The sequence below is a fragment of the Blennius ocellaris genome (assembly GCF_963422515.1).
Source record: "Blennius ocellaris genome assembly, chromosome: 23".
Lineage (NCBI taxonomy): Eukaryota > Metazoa > Chordata > Actinopteri > Blenniiformes > Blenniidae > Blennius > Blennius ocellaris.
Genome location: NC_137672.1, coordinates 15,542,464 through 15,561,348, shown reverse-complemented (window position 1 = coordinate 15,561,348; position 18,885 = coordinate 15,542,464). Strand labels below are relative to the sequence as shown.

At 43.9% G+C, this 18,885-nt stretch overlaps 2 protein-coding genes across 3 annotated transcripts; one reads left to right on the top strand and one right to left on the bottom strand.

The window, feature by feature from the left end:
* Positions 1-3,245: 3,245 nt before the first annotated feature.
* epoa (erythropoietin a) lies at positions 3,246-11,432 on the top strand (the record flags this gene model as incomplete). The annotated part of the gene is made up of 5 exons (XM_080518831.1): positions 3,246-3,324; positions 8,580-8,710; positions 8,851-8,937; positions 9,059-9,223; positions 11,280-11,432. 5 exons carry the CDS (start codon positions 3,246-3,248, stop codon positions 11,430-11,432), a joined length of 615 nt encoding a protein of 204 aa, XP_080374957.1.
* A 2,673-nt stretch (positions 11,433-14,105) lies between these two features.
* On the bottom strand, positions 14,106-15,982 carry pop7 (POP7 homolog, ribonuclease P/MRP subunit). 2 transcript variants are annotated; one of them, XM_080519210.1, is made up of 2 exons: positions 15,860-15,982; positions 14,106-14,906 (listed from the first exon to the last, which is right to left on the bottom strand). In XM_080519210.1, exon 2 carries the CDS (start codon positions 14,877-14,879, stop codon positions 14,427-14,429), a length of 453 nt encoding a protein of 150 aa, XP_080375336.1. In that variant the 5' UTR covers positions 14,880-14,906; positions 15,860-15,982; the 3' UTR covers positions 14,106-14,426. The 2 variants fall into 2 exon arrangements, with proteins under 2 accessions (XP_080375336.1, XP_080375337.1); XM_080519211.1 differs by having other exon boundaries at positions 14,106-14,903; positions 15,860-15,981.
* Positions 15,983-18,885: the final 2,903 nt, after the last annotated feature.

Here is an 18,885-nt window from a genome sequence, read left to right as displayed (position 1 = left end):
ATAAAGTGAAAGAGGCGAGATCAAATCCCAGCCACTCGCTTCACGTTTATTACACGTTAATTACCGTGTCGCGTCGGGAAGATACGACCACCGTCACGTTTATTATCGACAGTCAATGATTGGCCTTTTTTTTTTTTTGGAAAACTCAGGCAATTTGATTGCATGTTTTCACCCCGCCAGTGCACTTCTGCACTTGTATGCACACAAGTGTCAGGAATTAGAGACGCAGTGTTGAAACAGTCAGGGGTTCTCCAAATATTTGGATGAGTATGGCGATGTGTGCCACTCAACATTGGCCCCCCTGATAAAACACATGCAAACATGCCGTTACTTCCTGTCTGATGGAGCAGTTCCTCATAACCCCTGGAAGACACCCGCACCACCACCACCACCACCACCACCACCACCCCCCATACTGTCCTCTGTGACACACAGTGGGGACCTTCCAGGAAATTTCAATATATTTCCTTTTCCCGGGCTCCAAAGGGGCTGACGGAGGTCAGGGTGAGGACATGAGCTATAAATGCTCCTGTTTGATGCGTGCGGCTGACCTGCAGTATAACATTTTTATTAATTATTTTCTTCAAAAATATCCAGATCGGCTTGATTGTGTTATCAGACTTTACAAACTTACTTTTAATGACCTCAGTGATGTACACTATGGCTATGCATCCCGTCTTGGCTCCCATGTTTGTCTAAGGCCTGCTTGTTTATACTCGGTTACATTCACAAGGAAGCGATATAGAAAGGAAACTATTTCAACAATGCTGCTGTAAATGGTGTCTCATACTGTACATGAGCCATTTCCTTTAAATCATCCTGTAGCAGATGCTTTTGTTGTGATGATGAAACTCTTAGCTATTCTATTAGTGTTCAAGTTAGTGGCAGTGGCGTCTTATTTAGTAACAGTTTTATCATTGTCATATAAAAAAAAAAAAAATGAATGAAAAGCCAATTCTACTAGTGACATGAAACCAATTTGATACTGTATAAAAGTGTGAGACGTCTGATTGAAGCGTGCAAACCTTTTTTTTTAATTGTCAGCGTCTGCTAACAAACTGATGCGAGTCGGTATGAATTTGCCACTTCTGAAGAAAACGAGACATTTTGCTTTAATAAGAAGGCAATATGTTGGATTTGTCGATTTCTCTATTGTTGGTGTGTTTCTGTGGCAGCATTGCAGCACCACCTATAGGCCCGGCATGTGTACCACATCATTTTGAGTAGTTTTCATGGTGTCATGTGGACACAGCTATTTCCTGCAGCGATGCAATAGTGTGGACGGGAGACATTTTTTTTAAGAATGACGGGGAAAAATGGATTGTTGTGGCCAAAAAAATAACAAATTATTATAACAAATTTTTATCTCATGCTATTAAAATATGGGTTTTTTTTCCTGATAAATGACAGCGCCACACACTTTTGTGCTTCCAGGTTTATGTTACCAGGTGGGATATAAAGTCAAATTGAAAATGATATAAGTAGGAAAAGTATAGTTTGAATCATAAAATGAACCACAAATATTGTTGGTACACCAGGAAACCATTATGTTGTTTGACCTATTATAGAAATACTAATTAAAAAATTTCCAGTGCATGGTGTTGTCTAGGATGCTTCAACCTTTGACACATTCTCAAAATCTGACATAATCTAGAATGCTGACATATTGGGGGAAATATGGAGAATTCTAGAAAATTGACACTCACACATTTTGTGACTTCTGGCAGAATCTGGAAACCCGACACCTTCCCATGCTCAGGCACGTTTCAGAACTATGATGGATTCTATAAACCCAGCACAATCAAGAATATGTCCACCTTTGTGAAGTCTCAGACATTCCCGAACTGAGACATGTTGTATAATCTTCAGAAATACCACAACGCCACAAGCCCACATATCAGTATTTTAACAACTTATTCTCTACTGCATTCATCGCTGTGAGTTTGAAAGAAACAAGGGTAAATGTGGGCCTTTCCAAATATGGTCATTTGTCCAATTAAGGGTTAGGGAATGATAACACTGTTAAAACACGTGGTCTCATGGGAAAAAGGCCAAATCTTTGGTGACAAAATAAACACTCCATTCAAACTGAAAGGTGGATCCATACTGCAGTGAGGAGGGTTGGCTGCAGATAAAACTGTTGAGTCCAACCATGTGATCTTGGATCTTTGTGAACTATCAGAGTATTAAAATGGGCATGAAGATTAAAATTAAGATCTCGAGGGGCATGAGGAAGACGTGATGCTCTCGTTTGAAGGTTGGTGAGCGCTGCACCCATGGAGAAAGACACTGACCCCTCGGAGAAGTGGACTAAAGCTGGGCTCTGGAATGTGTCTTTGAGTGGCAATCTCAATCCGGGGATTTAAATCCCATTCATAATCTTAGGTGGGATTAGAACAGAGCAGTGGTCAGAGAATATTAATGAGTTTGAAGCTTTTAGAAGCGAAGTACAGCCAGATGCTTGTGAGAAACATTTCACCTGCATTGTTGAATTAGGGTCATTTTACACACTGATCAGTAAACTCAGAATTGTTTGCTTGCCTCTAAAGGCACATGGGCCTGGATGAGGACAGCCAGAAGGAAGGTCAGAGTTCAACCTGTGAGCGTGATGCAAGTCAGAGAGGGAGACCTTTAGAGTTCTGCCAGTCAGTGCTCCCCTTACTGTGATGCCTGTTGAGAGGCAATGGCAGAGAGCACACTGCTGCAACTCAACACATGCTTACTCATCAGTATTGATTCGATTCCATCTGGAAATCAAAAACTGAATGTTGTCAATATTGTGTAGGTTGCGATCCTCATTTAAGTTCTAGACATGTGATCAGTGATAACTCATAGATCACATCATGTACAAAGTCACAAATGTTAATAATAATAATAATCTTCACAGATTTCTCATTTTATATCTTAAGTGTTAAAAAAATCTTTTTATTATTAAAATACTCTAATCGTCGTTTCTGAAAAGCCTCATAACAATGAATCAGAAGTCTCCGTGTGTCCTTTTTGGAGACACTATTTACTTTTTATGGCCAAATGTTTTTCTAAACATGGGGATATAGCCCATTATCTTCTTAACAATGAAAGAAAGCAATTGCCTTAAAGGGAGGCGTCGTTTGTATTGACATCATAGAAACAATGCAACTTTATTTTCATAGTCATCAATAAAAAAAATCAAACGGCATGAGTTTTTAGAAACACCTACCGGATAAGTGCACAAGAGATCCACAAAAGAGCTTCGTTTCCAATTAATGGGCAATAGACGGACCTATGGGCCAAACCGCGAGGACCCTGTGAGGGGCTCTGCGGATAACACTATGGAGTTCCCCAGTGAGTTACGAGCATGCCTTCATTATTTTTTTTCTCTCTCTCTCTACACCGGCTTTAGTCGATTTTCCACGCTTTGCGCACCGGGGGGGCTGCATGACTGGTTGATGTTTAATCGCTCGCCGTGGCGCGTGAGAAAAGGCGCGTCCTCGCCCTTGCGGTCTTTATCTCCGTATCCTTAGGGGAGGCAAATAAAAAGCTTTTGCCAAAGCACAGCAGTGATGCAAAGTGTGGTAGGCGACTGCTCCCGCAGGCAGGCAGGCAGGCAGGCAAGCGCAGACCTTATTTTACACGGAGCCGCGTGCCGCTCGGATCGCAGCGCGCTCTGGTTACATGGTGGACTTGTTGCGCCTGGCCGGTCCCTTTAACGTGAGCCGTGCGTAAATTTTGTTGTTGTAGTTTTTTTTTTTTTCTTTTTTCACCATGTTTTTAAAAGATGCTGCACCTGTTCGCGAATGTTGCAGAAAACGAGTAGAGGTAAGAGCGACACGTGCCGTTTGTTTGCCCTTGTTTTGTGTGCGTTTCACTCGGTGCGCCTTTTTTTTTTCTCGACTGCGCGCTTTGGCATCTTTATCTGCTCGCTGCTTTTATGAAAATACGATCACCACGCTGATGATGTCTCGTGCATATACTTAGTATTTACATCCCCTATGACCCAATAACTCAGGTTGTAAACCATGCCTCCCCGGGAGGGGGGTCTGACTTGCTGTGAATATCAATGCATGTTTGCGTAAAAGCGATCTTTGGTTTGTGAGTGCTCCGTGACTGTATTCTTTTACAGCAGTTCATGGGAATAGATTGTGTGATTTCACTTCTTGCGGTGCTGCAAAACTAGAATCCTCTCAGTCATTGCCGGCTTCAGACAGCGTGCAGCGGAAGGAGAATATTTTGGGTGCCCTCTTTACAACGCACCCATTACACCCATTTAACCTAAAAGAATAATGGACATTTCATTGCTTGAGGTGCACTACAACGGGATTTGTTGACTAGTCTGAAGATTATAGACTAAATATAATTCAGCAAGACACATTATCATCAACACGTTTTTTCATTTGTACGTAACTGATGTTATATTTTAGCAGCATATTAACTTGCATATTAAAATAAAATTCTCCACAAACCTAAATTCGCTGATTGATAAATGTAAGTTGAGCAAACAAATAAGAACGTTTAATGTCTTGTGGGTTGTTTTTGCTGGTGCCAGTGACCATTAATCCAGTTTGATAAAGCACAGAGGTTTGCATGTTCTCCTGATGCCTGTATGAGATTTCCCCAGCCTGTCTCTCTGTGTGTTGGCACTGGCACTGGCATGGACTGACGAGCTCTGGAGAATGTGCTAGTCAGTTCACCCCGCATCACTTTGGATGAGCTTCGGTTTCCGGTAAACCAAACTTCAATATTTGGCTCTGGAAAATGGACAGATGAGTGGGTGTTGTTCCCAGAAGGCAATAGTGTTTAAAGTGGAACTGAGTCAAGGTCTTGTTGTGTGGAACACACTAAGCAAACTTACATGCAACAGTATTTTGTTCCACGATAGTACAATACAAAGTCAATGATGGATGAACTTCACTTGTATATGCATTTATAAGTTTAACGGCTTGACAGTTCTGTGTCCTGCTCAAGGACACCTGAACACTTGTTTGGACAAAGCTGGGGATCAAACCATTGACATTTGGTATTGGACGACAATTATCAAAACTTTTATCAAAGCAGATACAATACAATGGTACTAAATGTTTGAAGTCAGGTGCTAAAAACTAGAGTTTTGGTTTGATTTTCCTTCCCTCCAGTAAAGGAAGTTTAGTTTCCTTTTAGTCTTTCAGATGGAGATGCTGAGTAGTGAAAAGCAGTTTGTTTCCGTTTTCTCCTTCAGTGGTAAAGTCCATCTTGAGTGTATTTCCCAAGCGTGACTCAGCTTACTGGGCAGCTAAAGGCATGCAGCGTTGAATCTGCAGGTTGAGCCCCATTGTCACACACTTATGTCAGCAGAACAGATCAGAAGTTCATTGAAGACTGACCGCTACGGGGGATTCCAGCAGGGCAGAAGAGGAAATTATGTCACAACCTTGTCATCTGATAGCCACTTTTTACAACTCTGCACTTTGTCACGTGGAAGACCTGTTCCAAAATAGAGTAGGAGTTTTGCACAAAGCATTTGAGAACGAACCGGCGATACGTGCTTTAAATAGGATGCCCCCTTTGTCAGCCGCCACTTTCACGCCAGCCCGCTTGATAAAATCAAGAGACGTGAGCACGTGCTCATTAAAATAGCCCACGTCGAAAGGTTTCATCGCATGTGAGCAGACAGACACCTCTCCAAAGTACCCGCCACATACCTGGAGTGACGCTCGCCACTGTCCAAAGCGCTACCACTTGATTCCAACTTAAAATAGCGGTGCTGTTTTTTGAGGGGTTTTTTTTGGCCGCCGGACAAAAGCTGTTAATCTTTCGTTTGGCCGTGATCCTGGGCCGCAAATTCCACCACGCTGGTGAGAAAGTAGAGAGAGAGAGAGAGAGAGAGAGAGAGCGAGAGAGTGCATGCGTAAACGCTTCAGATTGATGCATTCTCACGTAGGCGATGGTCGAGGTGAAGAGGTCGCCAGTAATCCTCAAGCTGAGTCACACACACTCGGTTAACAAATGTCAGAGCACATGGAAAAGAGGTCATTACTTTGTCAGTGCGGACGTCACTTTATCTTTGAAAATGTGCTGGCATGTGTTATGACATATGACTCGTAAGGGTTTGAACATGGACGACATGCACAAAGATTCAAAAGTTTTAAACTCATGTGGAAATCCCTCGGGAGTATTTTACCACTGTCTCAGTAAAGTAGAGCAGCCACTCGTTTAAGCCAGCAGGATGAAAGCGGCCTCAGCGAAGTCGGATTTAGGCTCTGAAATGCTTTGTGCTCCCATGCTTATGGCTTGTGCTTATAATAGGATGCTGAATGAATCTTTTGAAATGCATGTGCATAATCACCGCTTGCACGGCCGACAGATGTATACGTGCGTTTGGGATTTCCTGAGCTTGCAAGTCCACAGCGATTACAAGCACCTTCCGTGAGTGTGCACGCAGCAGCACTGTTACCTACATAAATACATGTTGGTGATACGCTTGACGCGTGCCTGTACAGATCCAGACAGGTCCTACATGCCACGATGGACCTGATTATTGATCTGTACCACTACTGACGCACCAGTGTTTTTACTTAATATTCTCTTTCAACCACGGTCATCAAAACGAGCAGCGCCGTCTCAATTTGTGCAAATTATCGCCTAAGAACTTAATCTAACCTGTGGGTGCCCTGTGGCTGCCAGAGACGACCGTCAGTATTTTTCTATCACCCGTTTGCGTCACACATCCAGGCCTGCGGTGAAAGAGTGCATTCAGCATGTCGCATGCAGGAACAAGGCTGTATGCCCACATGACCTACAAGAGTAAAATCACCCGGGTTGCCAAATTCAGAGAGTTCAGAATGTGCTGTGCACATGGACATTGGACATTAGAAAGTTCTGTCACACTCAGGAAAAAAAAAAAAAAATGTTTGTAGTATTCTCTTTCTCCCTGTAAGATATTGTGATATTTGATGAAAGGTTCAACAAGGCCATTCGTGCACTGTCAGAAATATTGCAGTAAAAGTGAACGAAGCAAAAAAGCTGCCTAAACTGTGAAGCTATTATTGCAAAATGTAATTGAGTTTCTTCAACGAAGATCATTGAGTTGAGATGCTGAATCATGCTGCTGTCCTTGCTTCTTCTTTTTTGATACGACACAACCGTGAGACGATCTGCTGGCATGCAATGCTCGTTTCTGCAAATCTTTCACGTCTAAATAAAAGAAAGTCTTTCTGATGGAAGCGTGACGGTGGTTTAAATTCAACTAAACTGGTCCTGGAGCAGTTCACAGCACTGCGGGCAAGGCTCGGGCATTCCTAGAAACTCTAAATGTGCTGTGTAACTGAGACACATCTCGACAGGTCATAGGACGGCAGCAGTGTGAATTTAGTTTGGATGATGTGAAATAAAGTGCGCAATAAAAGTCAGATGCCATTGGCCATAGAACTTGTGGCAGACCATATGTAAGATGCACGGATCGGTCATGTGATGCAGTTTTTAAGCATCGATACGGTTGAAATACAACAACTGACGTCTGCACAGGAGCGTGCTGCGTGGAGGGTACATGTTTAACAAAAGACAGCATTCAGCAGTGTTGATAGGTTTGAGATTAGATTCTAATCGAGGTATATTCAACACAGCGTTCAGTTTTTGTACGGCCTAGATGTGGCTACAAGTATGTTTCAATGGCAGCGATGAAGATTGTGAAATTTGCAATGTATGAATGAATGTATGAAAAAAATCAAGTTTTTTCAACTTTTGACTTGTTGGCTGTGACTGCTTTCTCGTAGGTGATTTTAGAGCATTTAAATGTTTACCTTGCTATGAGATGATATTGGAGAAGAAATCAGGAGATCTACAACGTTATGATGATGCTACTTTTTATTATCCTGTGTTGTTCAGACACAAATAGAAAGTGGCATTAAAGGTATAGGTTTAATTTGCTGCTCTGAACCTGATCTGTTGACATTCATTCTCTCTTGGACTGAAGTGTCTAATTTGGGTACCTATTATGTTTCTCGGATCATTTTGTTTGGGTTATGTTCAACGTACGCTATCTTTTTTTTTAAAGTCTTCTGACATTTAGCACAGTAAGGTTACAGAGTTTTTGTGATAGGTGTTGCTCTGAGAAACACCGCAGGTCATTCCTCTGACCTCCAATTCAAGAAACTTGACAGTGAAGATGATTGCTGGCAGACACACACACACACACCATCAACAAGTGGCAAAGCAAAGATTCTATTCTTTTCTATTCTATTCTGTATGAATGATTGTCACATCAACCTCGTAGTATCTTTAAGGCAAGTTGCGTCTGGCTCAGGGGAGAAAAATTTTAATAAAAAAATAAAAAGCAAAATGGCATCATCGTTGAGAGATTATGACAAGATGCTGGAAAGTCCAAACACACAGGACCCAGATTGAGACACCCGGTGAAAACAATCGCACACTCAGGCAAAGGTGAAACACATGAGGGAGCAGCAATCAGACACAAACAAAACACAGTCAGAATCTTAAAACAACACGACAACAAAACATGTTTCATAGCAAAGTCTTAACTGGCTGACAAACATGACGCAGAGAGATCGTGAGTGAATTTCACTTTGCTGCTCGACTCTAACTTGCGTGTCTCTTGCTTGTTCCAGGACTGCTTGCCTTGCTGTTGATAGTACTGGAGTGGACCCGGCCAGGCCTGCTGTCCCCGCTGAAGCCAATCTGTGACCTGAGGGTCCTGAACCATTTCATAAAGGAGGCACGAGACGCCGAAAGCGCTATGGTGAGGGGCAAAATGTATGCATGCAAGGGGTTGGGAGGTGAAAGCTAGCGTCTAGACGTTGAGCTCACCCGGCAGCGGAGTGTTTATCAGTCGGGTGAGATGAAGCGCCATAAAGACTCACCCCTCTCCTGCCCCCTCAGAAGTCATGCAGAGAAGGATGCGGCCTGACGGAGGAGGTCACCGTTCCCCAAACCACAGTCGACTTGGATGTCTGGGAGAAGAAAAATGTAAGGGACCACTTTGGAAAAAAAAATAGGATCCAACGAATTAACTCTTGCCTGTAATGGTTAATTAATTCCATAAACAACAATATTGAACTCCGACTCTCGTTTTCTTCGACTCGCGAAGGCACAGGATCAAGCTCAGGAAGTGCAGACCGGCTTGTGGCTCTTGCAGCAGGCGCTCGGCTCGCTGCGGACGTCGGTCACCAATACGGCGCTGCACGGCCACATAGACAACACCATCAGAAACCTGCCCAACGTCGGCGCCGTGCTGCAGAGCCTCAACTTTCAGGTGAGCTACGGCCCGTGACAAATAACTCAAGTATGGTTCAGCTGATCATCTCAATTTCAAGGGTAATATTTTAGGACCGCATGAGCGAAAAGGCCGATGACCTCAATTTTGCATTTGGTCACATTATGTGGCTGTTATATTTGGAACTCGTTTTATAGATTCATGATGAAGGATTATGTTCAGGTTGTGGTTTGATATTTACCTACTGGAGTAAGAAAGCCTCCAAAGCGTGAAAGGAGTTATGCAAGTCACCCATGCAATGTGCACTAATGCGCCCTCATATCATGTCATATAGCTGCTGGCTTTTGAACTGTGCGCTGAAAACAAGCGGTAAAGTCCCTCATCTGAGTAGCTTCGGTGGTGTCACATAGGCGATTTCCAGCAATAATTATGAATTTGGAATGAGGAATATGTTGAGCTCAAGATTTGATTTTCAACAAATGAATCAAATATGCTATGAATGCACGTGATCAAAGTTATTCTAAGGATATTTCCAGAATTATCTTCTGCAAGGATTCTCCAGATTTTCTAAATTATTGCTATTCAAGTTCAATCAGTCTATGGAGCCTTGTCGTAATCTGCTGCAGTTCATTTCTACGCAATCATTCCATATAAGCATTTGCTTGCTAATTAGTGTCCTATTTTGCTTCTTCAGTTGATAGATGCTCTCACTGATAATTTTGCTCAAATGCTGAAACTTAAACTTCATATAGTTTCTCAAAAATCTCATTGCTATACAAGAGACGTATTATAATTATATTTGTTCTTGTACGCCACTGTTTACAATGTTTACTTCTTTCACTGTACTCTCATTAACTTTTTATTTGACTAATTTACATATTCCTTTGAGTGCATACAAATAATACTATCCTGCGAGGTTTTAATTTAGATTATTATTTTGTAGAGTTGAACAATATCTAACTGTGGGCTAGTAGCATCAAACATACGATCTGCAGGCTGGAAAACCTTTGCATCTTTAGAAATCAAGGTAAAAAAACCAAACAACAACAATTATAAAAGCCGACAACACCACAATGAGACCAGAGATCAGTAATGTTCCAGTATAGACGGTCAAAAAACACACTCAAGATTAAATTGTTCTTTATGTGGCTGGGCAACTGAATAGAGTCGACACCTGAAGCATTAATTAACACATAATTTATCCATTTATTTATTTTAAGACATGGTCTAGAAAAATATTATACATTTTTCACAATAATATTTGCAAATATTGTCATGGAATAAAAAAAAAAAAAGATTCATGGCAACACAAACGAAGACTCTAATTCAAAACTAGACACCGCATGAACCCAGTCGTAGTGCAAATTTGGTGTTTGGATCTGTGTCATGAATTGTCAGTTTGTTTATGTAATTGGGTTAATAACACTATGTACGTTAAACATCAGGTTCCGGTCCAGTATTTCCTGCCTAGTGTGATTTACCTTAACGAATAATCATTCAAATGATCAGACACAGACAAATCACCACAGGCTATGAGATCTGCCGGTCACAATATCGTCACGGTAAAAGACATTTGTCAATAGCATATTTGTCTCAATCCATCCATCCAGGTTTAAAGTGCCAACATCGCTGCAGACTGAGTACAACAAGGCGCAGGTTCAATACACTTAGCCACACAGCAAAGCAGTTGTTGATATAAAGGGTGAAGGAGCGATCCGAATCCTCCAGAATCTCCTGAACTGTTGGTATGTGCCGCACAAAGACGTCTTAATTTGATAAGGGACGCCAAATTTATGGGCCTCACGATTTTACAGCTGATCAGGGTACAGTACAGTATGTCGACTTTCTAAGATACAACGGTCCTCCTTCAGCTTGGGTTTGTTGAAATGTGATAATACCGCTCTGGTGGGTCATGGGACATTCTGTCAGGGTGAAGCCCGTGGGCACGCAAACCGCTGCACAACATGGTTCTTAGAGTTTGTCCATTTGCGACACACACACACACACACAGCCTTTGAAATGCCGGATCGACGAGTGCAAGATGAATGGGCGGTCTGTGTGCAGCCTCAACACGTTGCCTTGTCTCCTCTTCCAGGATTACGTCCCGCCGTCGAGCGCAGCGGGGCTCGAGGGAACGTGGCAAGTGTCCTCCGCATCAGAGCTCCTCCAAGTCCACGTCAACTTCCTGCGAGGCAAAGTGCGCCTCCTCCTTCTGGCCGCGCAGGCTTGTCAGCCAGACGTCAGCTGATCGGCCCGATGCCCGACTCCGGGGCGTAGGTAATTTTGTGTTTCCAAAAAAAAAAAGAAAAGAAAAAAAAAAGAAAAAAGGCAAGCGGAGGAACTTGACACTGTTGACCTGCAACGCCGGCTTGCTGGAAGCGGCGTGGAACGGAGGAAGACGCGGCGATCCTTGGGAAGCAAGGAAGGAAGGACGATCCCAGCAAGGATTTATTTTTTTTTTTTTAAAGGACTGGACAGGAGACGATAGCACCTTGGAATGTAGATGTGACTGACTCGTGGATGTGGTGAAGCACGCACTGACCAAATAAATTATGCCCCCCCCCCCCCCCCCCCCCCTCCCTCCCCGAGAAGCACTGTTCCAATCGCTGTTCTACTGGCACTCTGTTGCACTTTGTGTGTGGGCGAGCTCAGCCGGGACGTCTCGCTGCGTACGTACGTGCGCGTTTCCAGCGACTCTGACCCAGACGATCGTCTCTTTAGAGTAAATTGCGGCGTGAGACACCCAGAAAGTATTGATTGCACCGGGAACTCGTGAGGACTGCGAGGTTGCGACAGGGCAGCCATTTCCACTTCGGCGGCGAAGGCCTCGGCCACACACACACACACAAGTTTTTCACACTTTTCAGCTTTGCCTCACAGAAATATTCCTTCGAATTATTTTTCAGTGAATATTTTATTCTTTTTTTTTTTTTTTTTTAAGATGTGTAATTGCTATTTGTACAGATTTTCTACTTTTAAGCTCCAGTCTTAGTTGAGTTAGTGTAAGGTCTTTAAGATTTTAGTTGAGCTCTTTGTCATGGGACACATTTGCTGCTCATTATTTTTATTATTATTTTATTTTTTAATACAAAGATTGTACGTACTTTTTTTTTTTTTTTTTCACACCAAAAGCTCGTCACAAACAAAACTAAACAAAAAAAAAAACGGAGGGCCTGTAATGTTTGATGCTTCGGTTGTAGCGAGCGTGCGAGCAAAAAGGTCAGGGCGGAGGGATTACATGAGAACTGTGAAACTGTTTCGTCTCCGTCTGTGTTTTTGTTTTCTGACGAACCAACACTCGACCACTGAGAGCCGGGACGCCTGGGATATCTTTCAATTAACATCCCGTGCGGGTGGGAATTGCAAATAAGTTTTCCAGAACACCCCCTCCCTCTCATTTCCATCGTACGTCATCAGACGGCGGGCGAGCAATCAGCTCGTCCTGGGAACTCGAAGCTTTCTGCAAAAATCGATGCTCAGCCGTTTAGGATTCGTTAAGTGTTCTTCCTTGTTTTTTCCTTGTTTTTATGTCTCGTTGTACAAGCGCAAGATGTTTTTGAGGATGTTTGTATGTTTATCTTTCCTGTTGTTTTTGTCCCGTTGCTGTATGATTCACTATTTAAAATGCAAAATATTGTTCTTGGATAAAGACAGAAAGGATAGATGGAAACACAACAAGAGGAAGTCTCTTCATTTCCTTTGTTTTCCCCGAATCTTTCGCATTAGTGGAAGTTTGAAATCTCCTGCAGGTCACGTCACAAAGCGGCCTGTTTTCATCCCGGTTTGATGCGAGGCGACCCGAAGAAAGACCCAATGCACAAAGTTTGAGTTCTCTTCTGGAGCTCAAACACATCACCTGCCTTCTAAAGATGACGTGACAACTGCGAGGAAAAGGATTGTAAAGTGTTTATGACCCTCAGATGACCTCGGGCTGAAATCATTTGATAAGACACTGTTGTGTCATGCTCCCTTATGAGGTTCGTCTGCTGGCACGTCACAACTTCACATGCCAACTGTGGCCATGCTGACATCTAGTGGACATTTGTAGAAACAACAACAACATCGGGCCTCATTCCCATTCAAATTTGTACTTGTTAGTTTGGAGATGGTTCAGTGAGTTCACCAAGCCATCAAATCAACTCGAATCATCACCAGACGATTCTTTTAATGGGCTTAAAATTCAAAAGATGTTAACAGGTGACATATACAAACTAGCCACTTAATTAGGTACACCTGGCAAGTACTGCACCAACCTATACCTTTAGAATTTTCTTGAATCCTCATGGATTACAGTAAATAAAAACCCAAAACTGGATATCGCATTGATGACACAATTGTCAATTTGCCTTGTCCATAATAATCAAAAGGTGTGTTCATTACAACATGCTTCATTGTCATTTACGCCACATTCAGACCTTAAAATTCATAGTAGAAACGGAGACTCACCAGACCTTCAGTGCTTTCCCCAAACTTCTCTTGTCCGGGTTTGGTGAACTGCAGATCTCGTCATCTCCACACCCTCGCCGTAACCAGTGGTTATTTAAAGTAGTGGCGCCTTCTCATCATCCCCAACCAGTCATTTGAAGTGACTTCAAAGACTTTTTGAACTCAGATTGAACTTCGGCAGCTCATCTTTACCCATGTGTGCTTATCGAATTACCAGCATGTGATTGGTTGATTGTTCATTCGCATTTACATGCAATTGAACAGGTGAGGCAGCCAGTGAGTGGGCACTCCAGCCAAACCCCTTTTTATAATTCTTACTAGTCCAACTCAACTGGAACTTATATTTGGAGCTTCCTGACCTGGTTTATTCTCTCACACACCGCAAGTTCAAACGCTTATTTAGACAACAAATATACACGTTTTGATAATGTTGCTTATTCGGAAAAAGGAAAAAAAAAATCAATCTTACTTTCTACACACTGAGATCTTTAATATTTAACACAAACCCGTAAACATGTCCAGACATTGAAATGAGACACTTCAGGGTGTACATTTGGCACAGCCACGGTCACTTTAAATACACTACACTGAAACGTCATGCAATGATGGGCACTGTTGTTCTCACGCGTGTGAAAACAAAAACAGAGAGCGGATACCACGTATAACAAGCATAACAGTCACTTGAGAGAATTCCTTCCCTGGTTGAAAGGCAACACACCGTCCACCTGCTTCGCTCTGCAGTCCTGTGCTGCTGCCGCAGTGCCAGTGGACCAGGTGGAGGAACCATCTGAGGTCACTAAGGGTCGGGGTAGAACACTTTAATATGAATTGCTGAATTGTTGCGTGTGCGCGTCATGGGCTCGCCGGCCTCGTCGGGATCCTCGGGCTCCAGGTCGTCCACGAGCTCCACGGTGGAGGTGTTGGCGGCCAGCTGCAGCGCCCCCTGGCTGCTGGCCTGGAGCTGAAGGGCGATGTTAATGGCCCTGTTGATGGCCAGGCCCAAGCCGTGGACGCAGATCTCCCGGTGACCGCCGCCTTCCAGGAGCTTCTGGCAGCGCGCCAGCTGGGCCCGGAAGTCCGTCTTCATGTTGACGTAGACGTCGTTGCGCCGCTTGGGGAGCTTCCGAGGCAGTCGCTTTCGGAGGGTGTACTCCACCGGGTCCATCTCCACGGCCTGGGAGCCGGAGTCCGTGTGCGGCGGGGCCGTCGGAGGGGCGGCGGACATGCCAGGGGTGCGTTGCTCCGTCATGCTTCAGGTCATGTGACTTGCCAACTGCTGAGCAAATAAAAACATAGAGTTTAAGGAGCCGTGGGGGAAATTAAACTGGAACAGTTGTACTAGAATATAATCTGCCCCACAACCACGAAATTAAGGTCAACTAAGTTGACAGGAGTCATATAGTCTGAATACAGTCAAGTCTATCAAGACATCTATCCTAACTGACACAAATTATCCGCACACAGTCCATATACACATCGTAATCTAAATTCTGCTAATGACATATTCTTTGGATCTTGTCATCAGAATTGACAAAGCAAGTCCTCTGTGTCGTACTGCTCTCTCTGAATTCTCAAAGATATATCTGGAATAAACAGGTCTATCATCCTCGAGTCCAGTCAATTCCTTCCAGAATTTCTTCAACAAGGGTGACATCATGGTTTCTATTATGTCAACGAGTGGTAACAGCTGCAAATGCATTCGGATAAATACATGTCAACATAATGTGAAAAGGTGTGTTGAAACAATCACCTTATATGCAAAAGTTTGTATTTAAATCTAATGACAAAACCATAAGACTGGTCTGCTCAAGAGCAGATGGGGTTGTGTGAGGCTACCCTATTAAAAGACGGTTGACACTCCTGGAATAAAGAGTTTATAAATGATTATTTGATCCATATTGTAGTGTTATACGGACATCGAATGGCTACATAGTACTACGATTGATGACAATAATACGATTCTGACCGCTTAAAGCACACCAGAAGTCTCTCAGTCACCTCTCTAAAATAAGATTTTCACGAAAAGTTTGACAGAGATGTCCTAACTCTGTGTTCTATCCACCGAAGATGCTTAGAAACGACGTTAATTTACGAGAAATTGATAGATACGACCAGCTAAGCTATAACGGTGGCTCGTGAGCGCTGCAGAGTGGACGGCGAGCTAAGCTAAGCTAACTGTGAAAACCCACATGACCTCTTTCATTTCATCCGTAATGATGTGGCGCTCACCTTCAAGTGGTAAAGTGGAGTCACAAACTGTCTTCAGGTCATCGCAGGACGTCTGCAAACTGTTTATTTCTTCAGATTTTCGCTACAAACTGACCGGAACACTTCTGATTCGTTTCTTGTAGGGTTTTCCGGGTAGTTTGATTATGGTCATGAGGCAGTGCTGCCACCCAGCGACGAAAGGCCGCACTGCTTCGGGGACAGCCGAGTGAGGAACCTGCGCTGCTTCTAAACAGACAGCGACACCTATCGGCCTACTGGGAAACCGCAGCAATTGGAACTTCAGCGTCATGTGCAGCCTGAGGAAAGATAAAATGAGACCTTGCGCTGCTTTTTGTAGACAGCGCCACCTACCGTAAAAAAAGCACACATAGCAGTTCAAAATTCCCACAAAGGGAGGAAGTCATGTGGAGCTTCTGTATTTAGGTCAAGGTTTAGTGCAACCTGAAGCAGGCCTCAAAAACAACCTCTCTCCTTATTCTGGGATTGTATAATCATTTTCACTCCTCATGATGTTATGTCTTGTTGCTTATTCAGAAACAATGGAGGATGACTGAAGATGTTATTATTTGAATGTTATCTAAGAAAACACTTTCAGTGACATTCTAGATTTTCCAAAGAAGTGGAACTGATATTTGGTAATAATGTTTCTGTTTGTGTTCATTGTTCATGTGAACTTTCAAAACTTAAAATAAGGCAATTTTTAAAGCTATAAAGCATTGAATATTTTACAACCATTTTCTATAGACCGCATTTTTGAATCAGCATCAAAAGCACAGATATGTTATCAGTTTTGACCCAATAACAAGGTATTACAACAGATTGTAAACTAGCTAACTTCACCAATCCAGCACATCATTTCCGGCCAAAGTACTTGTGTAAAACCCAAACTGGCACATGCAAAACCTGGGCCAACTCGTTATAATGCTCACTGCCAGAGAAGGAATGTACAATTCTTAACTTGAATTACAAATGAATACTTTATTTCACTAAATATTCCACTTTATATGTATGTGAATACTGCATTTAGTCTTAAAAAAACAATAGTGACCCAGAAAATAAACAATATGATCACGTCGACACTAAAAGCCTCACCGGTCAAGTGCGACACATGCTGTGCACTCGCTTCCTCGCCTTCAGATCTGGAAATGAGGAGGAGTACAAAGCTGCAAAGTACGGACTGAGGAGAGCCTAAGAGGCAGTACAGAGAAAAGCTGTACTGCCTCTAAGAGGCAAGCCTTGCCACAGCGGATGTGGCAAGGCTTGCAGCACATCACTGACTACAGAGCCTCCACCAGCATCATCAACCCCACAGACAGCCTACCGGATGATCTCAACACGTTCTACACCCGGTTCGAGATCTCCACCCCCGACACAGAAAGGAGGCCCACACACACCCAGACCCTGTGTTTATTGTATGTCTACTGTGTGTTTTTAGCTACACCGCAATTTCGTTGTGCAATTTTATTGTACAATGACAATAAAAGCTTCTAATTCTAATTCTAATGCAGGCCACTCAACACCTCTCCCCTCCCCCGACAGTCACAAAGAGCCAGGTACACAGAGCTCTGAGGAGGATTAACCCCCGGAAGGCCCCAGGACCAGACAACATCCCGGGGAGGGCGCTCAGAGCATGTGCAAATGAGCTGGCTGATGTCCTCACCTCCATATTCAACCTCTCGCTCAGCCAGAGCGTTGTGCCCACCTGCTTCAAAACCACAACCATCGTTCCCCTCCCCAAGAAAAGCCCACCCACCTGTCTGAATGACGACAGGCCAGTAGCACTCACTCCAATCATCGCAAAATGCTTCGAGAGGGTGGTGAAGGCCCACATTCAGAGCAGCCTACCAGATACGCTTGACCCCCTGCAATTTGCATATCGGCCAAACAGGTCCACCTCAGATGCCATCACTGCTGTACTCCACTATTCCCTCTCTCATCTGGAAAACAGACACTCCTACATCAGGATGCTGTTTGTGGACTACAGCTCAGCATTTAACCGGTCATCCCCCACAAACTCACACACAAACTACACACACTCGGACTGCAACCCTCCCTCTGTGACTGGCTCCTAGACTTCCTGACTGGCAGGCCCCAGTCTGTCAGGATTGGAAACAGGACTTCAGCCAGCATCATCACCAACACTGGCACCCCTCAGGGATGTGTCCTCAGCCCCATCCTCTACACCTTGTTCACACATGACTGTGTCGCCTCCCACAAGGACAACATCATCCTGAAGTTGGCGGATGACACCGCTGTGATCGGACGCATCACAGGGGATGATGAAGCAGCTTACAGGAGGGAGGTGGCTGGTCTAGTGGCTTGGTGTGAGGACAACAACCTCTCCCTTAACACAGACAAGACAAAGGAGATGATAGTGGACAGGAGGAAGGAGAGGAGACCTCATCATCCACTGTCTATCCGGGAGCTTGAGGTGGAGAGGGTGAGCAGCTTCAAATACCTGGGTGTCCACATCAGCGAGGACCTCACCTGGACATTCAACACCACACAGGTGGTCAAGAGGGCCCAACAACGGCTGTACTTCCTGAGGAGGCTGAAGAAATTCGGCATGTCTCCCAGGATACTCAAGAACTTCTACAGCTGTGTGGTTGAGAGCACCTTAACCAGCTGCATCACAGCCTGGTACGGCAACACCACTGTGGCGGACCGCAGTCGCCTGCAGAGAGTGGTTAAGACGGCCGAGAAGATCACCAGAACACCACTGCCCTCTCTGCAGAGCATCGACCAGCACAGGGTCCACAGTAGAGCTGCCTCCATACTAAAAGACCCCACCCATCCACAACACAGACTGTTCACGCTTCTGCCATCAGGCCGGAGGCACAGAAGCTTGAAAAGCAAAACTAATGGACTGAAAAACTCTTTCTTCCCCGTTGCCATCAGACTTTTGAACAGCTTCTGACATGTCTACATGTTTGCGCACTAACATTTTTGCACTGCTCTGTTACTTTATTTAATTTTATTTTATATATTTTATTCTCTTGTATATATACTTATTTATATAGGTCGGC